The 9,526-nt window shown below is 43.5% G+C and overlaps 1 protein-coding gene across 2 annotated transcripts in view; it reads left to right on the forward strand.

The window, feature by feature from the left end:
• Positions 1-9,526, forward strand: part of LOC109877360 (ABC transporter G family member 20-like) — a 43,980-nt gene that overhangs the window by 16,150 nt on the left and 18,304 nt on the right. For both annotated transcript variants that reach the window (XR_004206745.1, XM_031813041.1), the window contains exons 5-7: positions 3,572-3,679; positions 4,633-4,726; positions 7,295-7,369. Coding sequence is in view for 1 of the 2 variants with exons in the window: in XM_031813041.1 (XP_031668901.1) it covers positions 3,572-3,679; positions 4,633-4,726; positions 7,295-7,369 (277 nt within the window). In the remaining variant the exon portion in view is untranslated. The remainder of the gene's footprint in view (positions 1-3,571; positions 3,680-4,632; positions 4,727-7,294; positions 7,370-9,526) is intronic.

Raw genomic sequence — 9,526 nt, forward strand, 5'->3', positions numbered from 1 at the left:
AAAGCAACAACGCTGCACATACACCAGGGTGGTACCACTCAATCTTTTTTAATTTTACCTTTATTTAACCAGGCAAGTCAGTTAAGAACAAATTCTTATTTTCAATGACGGCCTAGGAACAGTGGGTTAACTACCTGTTCAGGGGCAGAACGACAGATTTGTACCTTGTCAGCTCAGGTGTTTGAACTTGCAACCTTCCGGTTACTAGTCCAACTCTCTAACCACTAGGCTACCTGCCGTCCCTACACTCTAACCACTAGGCTACCTGCCGTCCCTACACTCTAACCACTAGGCTACCTGCCGTCCCTACACTCTAACCACTAGGCTACCTGCCGTCCCTACACTCTAACCACTAGGCTACCCTAATACATGTGTTTTACGCCCTTTGATATCTAGATTTTAAGTAGAAGTTGTGCACCAATATTGAGTTTTAAAAGCCTGTGATATCAAATCAAGTGTCCTTTAATATAGACCACATTCATTTTTAATGTGAATAAAGACAAACTAATGTGCCAAAATTCTGCATTGTGACATGTCCCTCCGTCAACCCTAGTGTAATGCTCCGGGTGTCGTGGGTGTGGAGTCAGACGCAGGAGACAGAGAGTGCAAGGCTGTGCTCTTTTAATGCACCAACGCACCACAGGGTGCTCACAATAATAACGGCCCCAAACACGGGGAATGAGAAAGGTACAACTGAAATTTCACGACCAGGAACAAACACGTTCCTCTACATTAGAGCCGAAGGTTACAATCATTAATCCCGCACAACAACCAGGCGGGCCGGCTGTCTAATAAAGACAAACGAATCATTCACCAACAGGTGCTACCAATAAACATACAAGGAGGGGGAGGAAAGACAATCAGTGGCAGCTAATAGGCCGGTGACGACGACCGCCGAGCGCCACCCGACCGGGAAGGGGAACCACCCTCGGTCGGACTCGTGATACCTAGGAAGATGTTAACACACTTAACCCCAACATTTCTCCAAGTTTCACCATCATTGTAAAGTCCTAGTTTATGTTGTTGTTTTGACAGTCATTTCAGAAGATGATTATTTATTTATTGTTATTAGTGATTCGTTTACTTCTGTCCCTCATTTTAAGGTCCACCTTGTTACGTGAACTGACCTCTTTTAATATGGTGAAACTTTTTATTTTTTAAATAATCATTGAACATCTAATGATCAAATCACAGAGTAAAAATAGGTGAGCTGTTTCTTCTCTTTTTATCCATGTTCTGGTGTTCTGTGGAAACGGCATGGCAACAAGACTTTGGGGTGACCATCGCTAATTGTGAATGGTTCCCACCAATGCCCCAGAAATTATGATATTCCATTTAAGATGATAAATAAATGACAAACTACACCTGTCCCAAAGATAAGCAGCACTTGGTACTTATGCACGTCTTCTGATACTGTCCTGTAGTTAATGATTTGGAGAAAGAGGTGGAAAGTGACATTTCAAACATTTTGGGCTCTCCAGTTGGTCCATAGGGGGTTTTAATCTCCTTCCCCTGTGTCTAGACTATGGCTGAGTCCCAAATGGGACCATATCCCCAGTATAGTGCACTAATTTTGACCAGTAGTGCACTATATAGGAAATAGGGTGCCGTTTTGGGACTCAGTATATCTCATTTTGATCTGGGGGAAAAGTACACTACAACCAAGAGAGATAGAAAGAGAAGGAAACGTTTTCCCCCTGAGGAGGTTTATGTTTGTTTGTCACGGGCTTCTGTCATGTAAAAATGCTGTGGAGTCAGCCCGCCCTGTCTGAAACTCAGTAGGTGTTATGCAACAGACATTTGCCAAGATGTCAATGCCAAAAAGAAGGCTCCCTCACTTCCATGAAAACAACTCCTCAATGATTGCTTATTACTCTTAGATGTAACAGTAGGAGTACACAGCAAACTGGCCTGTATTACCTGGCAGTGATTATTCAGGGTAACATTTCTAGTGTTGATTCAGAAGTTAAATTAACACTCTGTGGTGTTAAATAACCCCAGTGTTGGTGTTAATAACCAGAGTTGCTGAAATGGTTGTTCCAGTTTATTGATTTAGGTAGTCTGATATTTTAGTCTTCCCAACTCTGGCAGTTGCAGGTGAATAAAAATTCTACATTTTGGATATCCCCTGCTCTGGCTCTGGATATCAATAGGAATGACACATCACTTTGTAAGCCAGCATAATGTGACTTAGAACTTGATGTGGCCTGTAAACCATGAGTTGTAGGCCACTGTATCAGGGTAAAATTAGGCCCTCAAAATAAGGCATTAAGAAATTAAAGGGATACTTCAGGATTTTGGCAGAGGCCCTTTACGTTTTTATGTCTCTGTGTCCAGTATGAAGGAAGTTAGAGGTAGTTTCGCGAGCCACTAAAATTAGCACAATGACTGGAATTCTATGGGAATCTACTTGCATTGCCAAAATCCCGAAGTATCCTTTTAAATAATTTATATTTAATGACAGCATATTCACTTAGGACAGGGATGGGCAACTGGCGGCCCATGTGGATTAACAGTTCTTCACTTCAATCAATCAATCAATCAATCAAATGTATTTATAAAGCCCTTCGTACGTCAGCTAATATCTCAAAGTGCTGTACAGAAACACAGCCTAAAACCCCAAACAGCAAGCAATGCAGGTGTAGAAGCACGGGGGCTAGGATAAACTCCCTAGAAAGGCCAAAACCTAGGAATAAACCTAGAGAGGAACCAGGCTATGAGGGGTGGCCAGTCCTCTTCTGGCTGTGCCGGGTGGAGATTTTAACAGAACATGGCCAAGATGTTCAAATGTTCATAGATGACCAGCAGGGTAAAATAATAATAATCACAGTGGTTGTAGAGGGTGCAACAGGTCAGCACCTCAGGAGTAAATGTCAGTTGGATCTTCATATCCGGCCATTCAGAGTATCTCTACCGCTCCTGCTGTCCCTAGAGAGTTGAAAACAGCAGGTCTGGGACAGGTAGCTCGTCCGGGGAACAGGTCAGGGTTCCACTTGTTATGTCAGGCTCTGATTGTCACTCAATTTGCCCATGTTAGCTAACCATTTTAGATTGGTAAGTTAGTCTAGCGGCCAGCTATTTAAACTTGTAGTAATCAACAGCAAAATGTGTAGAATTGCAGTAAATGAGCTCATGATTAGTTCAGAAGTTGCCCATCACCGGCTTAGGATTTCACTTGGTGAAGGCCACAGGACTAAAAATGAATTAATGCAACAACCATACCCTTTGTCACTAACAAATACAGTCATGGGTGGTAACTCTACAATTTAGTTGAAAGGCAACCTGGGAAATATTCAAATAAGTCTTAACACTAAGTAGTGTGTTCATTTTACACTGAAGTGTGGACCCGTATAGACACTGGAACAGTGTTAAACTGCTGTGTAGCTATCGTCATGGCATCATGGGAATCTGAATAAAGATGGAAGATTACTCTTGGATAATAACTGTTAGATCTGGTATAATAACTCTTAGGTGTGTGTGTGTGTGTGTGTGTGTGTGTGTGTGTGTGTGTGTGTGTGTGTGTGTGTGTGTGTGTGTGTGTGTGTGTGTGTGTGTGTGTGTGTGTTTACAGCGGAGGGCAGAAACGGAGGGTGTCTCTAGGAGCAGCCTTACTTCAAAACCCCCAGTTATTGATTCTGGATGAACCCACAGTCGGGGTGGACCCTGTGCTGAGAGCCAAGTATGTACTGGACACACACACACACACACACACACACACACACACACACACACACACACACACACACACACACACACGGACACTCACATTCAACCAAAACCAAACTGAAAACCCAACTATTGTACCCTACCTCATGCCTTCAAAGACCAATCTCACACCTTTGAGTGCTGATGTAGGATCAGATCCCCCCTCTTATTTATTATGATTTAAAAGGCTAAACTGATCCTAGATCAGCACTCTGAGATGTTTCGTGGATAAAGAAAACCCAACCAAGTCTGTGTTTCCTAGGTAACCCAGGCAGGTCATCAGGCTAAGACCGCATCCCAGATGGCCCCCTATTCCCTATGTGGTGAACTACTTTAGACCAGGGCCCAGTGGGTGCCTTTTGGGGGCCCAGAGGGTGCCTTTTGGGGGCCCAGAGGGTGCCTTTTGGGGGCCCAGAGGATGCCTTTTGGGGGCCCAGAGGGTGCCTTTTGGGAGCCCAGAGGATGCCTTTTAGGGGCCCAGAGGATGCCTTTTTGGGGGCCCAGAGGGTGCCTTTTGGGTCACAGATTAAGACATCTTTATGGTGGTAATCAAATCATATCTGCGTGAAGTTAGTTTATTCGTTGTGTGACGCTGAAAGGTGGTTCTCTGAACTGCACTCATGTGATGAGTAACCTTGCCTGAGACCTCTAGACCTGCGTTAGCTCGCCAAGCTAATGCCTAGGCTTTAGCTCAACGGGTCACGTAGTCTTTTGGTGCGCAGATGATCACATTTGCACACTCTTTCTCTGTGTCTCTACTGCTCGAGGTACAGTACAACATTGTCCTAAACGGCACCCCATGTCCTGAATAGTGCAATATTTTGGACCATAGCCCTGGTTATTAAAAGTGCACTTTATAGAGAATAGGGTGCCATTTGGGACCATAGGATGTGCCCTTAAACTGAGTTGTGTCATGTGTCCCTGTAGGATCTGGCAGCATCTAGTAGAGATTGTGAAAACTGGAAAAGTATCAGTCGTCATCACCACTCACTACATCGAGGAGGCCAGGCAAGCCAACGTGGTAAGATACAGTCTATATACATGATAACTCCCTACTGATAGACACTACATCGAGGAGGCCAGGCAAGCCAACGTGGTAAGATACAGTCTATATACATGATAACTCCCTACTGATAGACAGCTACCTACTGATAGACAACTACCTACTGATAGACAACTCCCTACTGAAAGACAACTACCTACTGAAAGACAACTACCTACTGAAAGACAACTACCTACTGATAGACAACTCCCTACTGATAGACAACTCCCTACTGATAGACAACTCCCTACTGATAGACAGCTACCTACTGATAGACAGCTACCTACTGATAGACAACTACCTACTGATAGACAACTCCCTACTGATAGACAACTCCCTACTGATAGACAACTCCCTACTGATAGACAACTCCCTACTGAAAGACAACTCCCTACTGAAAGACAACTACCTACTGATAGACAACTACCTACTGAAAGACAACTACCTACTGATAGACAACTACCTACTGATAGACAACTCCCTACTGATAGACAACTCCCTACTGATAGACAACTCCCTACTGATAGACAGCTACCTACTGATAGACAGCTACCTACTGATAGACAACTACCTACTGATAGACAACTCCCTACTGATAGACAACTCCCTACTGATAGACAACTACCTACTGATAGACAACTCCCTACTGATAGACAACTCCCTACTGAAAGACAACTCCCTACTGAAAGACAACTACCTACTGATAGACAACTCCCTACTGATAGACAACTCCCTACTGGTAGACAACTCCCTACTGATAGACAACTCCCTACACTGATAGACAGCTACCTACTGATAGACAGCTACCTACTGATAGACAGCTACCTACTGATAGACAGCTACCTACTGATAGACAACTCCCTACTGATAGACAACTCCCTACTGATAGACAACTCCCTACTGATAGACAACTCCCTACTGATAGACAACTCCCTACTGATAGACAACTCCCTACTGATAGACAGCTACCTACTGATAGACAACTACCTAGTGATAGACAACTCCCTACTGATAGACAGCTACCTACTGATAGACAACTACCTACTGATAGACAACTCCCTACTGATAGACAGCTACCTACTGATAGAAAACCCCCCATTGATAGACAGCTACCTACTGATAGACAACTACCTACTGATAGACAACTCCCTACTGATAGACAACTCCCTAGTGATAGACAACTCCCTAGTGATAGACAACTCCCTAGTGATAGACAACTCCCTACTGATAGACAACTCCCTACTGATAGACAACTCCCTACTGATAGACAGCTACCTACTGATAGACAACTACCTACTGATAGACAACTCCCTAGTGATAGACAACTCCCTAGTGATAGACAACTCCCTACTGATAGACAACTCCCTAGTGATAGACAACTCCCCACTGATAGACAACTCCCTACTGATAGACAACTCCCCACTGATAGACAACTCCCTACTGATAGACAACTCCCTACTGATAGACAACTCCCTACTGATAGACAACTCCCTACTGATAGACAACTCCCTAGTGATAGACAACTACCTACTGATAGACAGCTCCCTACTGATAGACAACTCCCTACTGATAGACAACTCCCTAGTGATAGACAACTCCCTACTGATAGACAACTCCCTACTGATAGACAACTCCCTACTCTATATACGTACATGCCATATGTTTTCATAGCTGCTTAGAGGTTCATTTGAGCAAACATTGGTTGTCTCTATGTGTTATAATAAACCTGTCCTCTCCTGTCACAATAAACCTGTCCTCACCTGTCACAATAAACCTGTCCTCACCTGTCATAATAAACCTGTCCTCACCTGTCATACTAAACCTGTCCTCACCTGTCACAATAAACCTGTCCTCACCTGTCATACTAAACCTGTCCTCACCTGTCACAATAAAACTGTCCTCACCTGTCATACTAAACCTGTCATGCTAAACCTGTCCTCACCTGTCATACTTAACCTGTCCTCACCTGTCACACTAAACCTGTCCTCACCTGTCACAATAAACCTGTCCTCACCTGTCATAATAAACCTGTCCTCACCTGTCATAATAAACCTGTCCTCTCCTGTCATAATAAACCAGTCCTCACCTGTCACAATAAACCTGTCCTCACCTGTCATACTAAACCTGTCCTCGCCTGTCATACTAAACCTGTCCTCACCTGTCACAATAAACCTGTCCTCACCTGTCATAATAATCCTGTCCTCACCTGTCATAATAATCCTGTCCTCACCTGTCATAATAAACCTGTCCTCACCTGTCACAATAAACCTGTCCTCACCTGTCATAATAAACCTGTCCTCACCTGTCACAATAAACCTGTCCTCACCTGTCACAATAAACCTGTCCTCACCTGTCACAATAAACCTGTCCTCACCTGTCATAATAAACCAGTCCTCACCTGTCATACTAAAACAAGTCTTACCAGTACAAATATTTTATGACTAAGGCTCTTTCTTAATTCATCTTTCCTTGATTCCTCGCATCCTCTCTCCTCGCCTCGTTCCTCAAAACTCCATTTGTAATGACTGCTGTTTTCTATCTCTCCAGGTGGGTCTGATGAGGAATGGCCGAATGTTGGCCGAGGGGGAACCAGAAACCTTGATGAAACAGAACAGTGCTGCGGTGAGTAGCCAACAACAGTGTATACAATTTACTTAGAATAATATTTTGTAGATTTCACACTGTATTCAGACAGTTGGAAACTGAAGGGGGAGACAGGTGGACAGGCAAGCGGGAGTATAGTAGAAGCAGGGATTGAATGGCGGTTTATATTAGAGTATATTTAATGTGACTGATGCCAGGAGTGTTACCACTAGACAACAATGTTCTGCAGGCAGTAGCCCTACATTGACCCTATTGCCTCCTACCATCCAATCACTGCAGACTTTGGAAAAAGCTTTCCTACAGCTATGTGAGACGTCTGACTGTTGATGTCTGACTGTTGATGTCTGACTGCTGATGTCTGACTGTTGATGTCTGACTGCTGATGTCTGACTGCTGATGTCTGACTGTTGATGTCTGACTGTTGATGTCTGACTGTTGATGTCTGACTGTTGATGTCTGGCTGTTGACGTCTGACTGTTGACGTCTGACTGTTGACGTCTGACTGTTGACGTCTGACTATTGATTTAAACTGCACATACTGTACATTCTCAATGAAGTTTGCGTTATATCAGAATAATACATATAAGAAAGAGGAGCCAAGTGAAGATTACAACATATTTCTTATTGCTCCAATCTGTCAGTCACTTATGTAAGCTGTTTCAAAGGATTTAAAACGGGCAGCAATGGCGTCCAAAGTGGTCCAACAAATGGAATAAACCAACAAACCAGTTCAACTACAAGAACATTCTCAGTAACGGTTACAGAAATATTTGTTTTCTTGCTTTGTCTTTGAGATGTTGTTGTTTATCAACCTTAGTTGAATGCACTGACTGGAAGTTACTCTGGACAAGAGCGTCTGCTGAATGACCAGGTTTATCAACCTTAGTTGAATGCACTGACTGGAAGTTACTCTGGACAAGAGCGTCTGCTGAATGACCAGGTTTATCAACCTTAGTTGAATGCACTGACTGGAAGTTACTCTGGACAAGAGCGTCTGCTGAATGACCAGGTTTATCAACCTTAGTTGAATGCACTGACTGGAAGTTACTCTGGACAAGAGCGTCTGCTGAATGACCAGGTTTATCAACCTTAGTTGAATGCACTGACTGGAAGTTACTCTGGACAAGAGCGTCTGCTGAATGACCAGGTTTATCAACCTTAGTTGAATGCACTGACTGGAAGTTACTCTGGACAAGAGCGTCTGCTGAATGACCAGGTTTATCAACCTTAGTTGAATGCACTGACTGGAAGTTACTCTGGACAAGAGCGTCTGCTGAATGACCAGGTTTATCAACCTTAGTTGAATGCACTGACTGGAAGTTACTCTGGACAAGAGCGTCTGCTGAATGACCAGGTTTATCAACCTTAGTTGAATGCACTGACTGGAAGTTACTCTGGACAAGAGCGTCTGCTGAATGACCAGGTTTATCAACCTTAGTTGAATGCACTGACTGGAAGTTACTCTGGACAAGAGCGTCTGCTGAATGACCAGGTTTATCAGCCTTAGTTGAATGCACTGACTGGAAGTTACTCTGGACAAGAGCGTCTGCTGAATAACCAGGTTTATCAGCCTTAGTTGAATGCACTGACTGGAAGTTACTCTGGACAAGAGCGTCTGCTGAATGACCAGGTTTATCAACCTTAGTTGAATGCACTGACTGGAAGTTACTCTGGACAAGAGCGTCTGCTGAATGACCAGGTTTATCAACCTTAGTTGAATGCACTGACTGGAAGTTACTCTGGACAAGAGCGTCTGCTGAATGACCAGAATGTAAAGGTTAATGTCAATTATTCTAATGCACTCCGCCCCCAAGCAAGTACACATTGGGTCCGGACCAGTCCGGACCAGACCAAATCCGAACAAATCATAGACGTCTAGGCTATGTTTCACAAGTTTGAACAGTACAGTACATTACGGTACAGAGGACAGTAGAGTTTAATTCAGTACAGTAGAGTACAATACAATACAGTTTAATTCAGTACAGTAGAGTACAATACAATACAGTTTAATTCAGTACAGTAGAGTACACTAGAGCACAGTAGAGTACAGTACAGTTTAATTTAGTAGAGTACACTAGAGTACAGTAGAGTGCAGTACAGTACAGTTTAATTCAGTAGAGTACATGAGGATGAAATACAGTACATTATACTATATTATACTCTACTGTACTCTAC

The sequence above is a fragment of the Oncorhynchus kisutch genome, unplaced genomic scaffold, assembly GCF_002021735.2.
Source record: "Oncorhynchus kisutch isolate 150728-3 unplaced genomic scaffold, Okis_V2 Okis04b-Okis11a_hom, whole genome shotgun sequence".
NCBI lineage: Eukaryota > Metazoa > Chordata > Actinopteri > Salmoniformes > Salmonidae > Oncorhynchus > Oncorhynchus kisutch.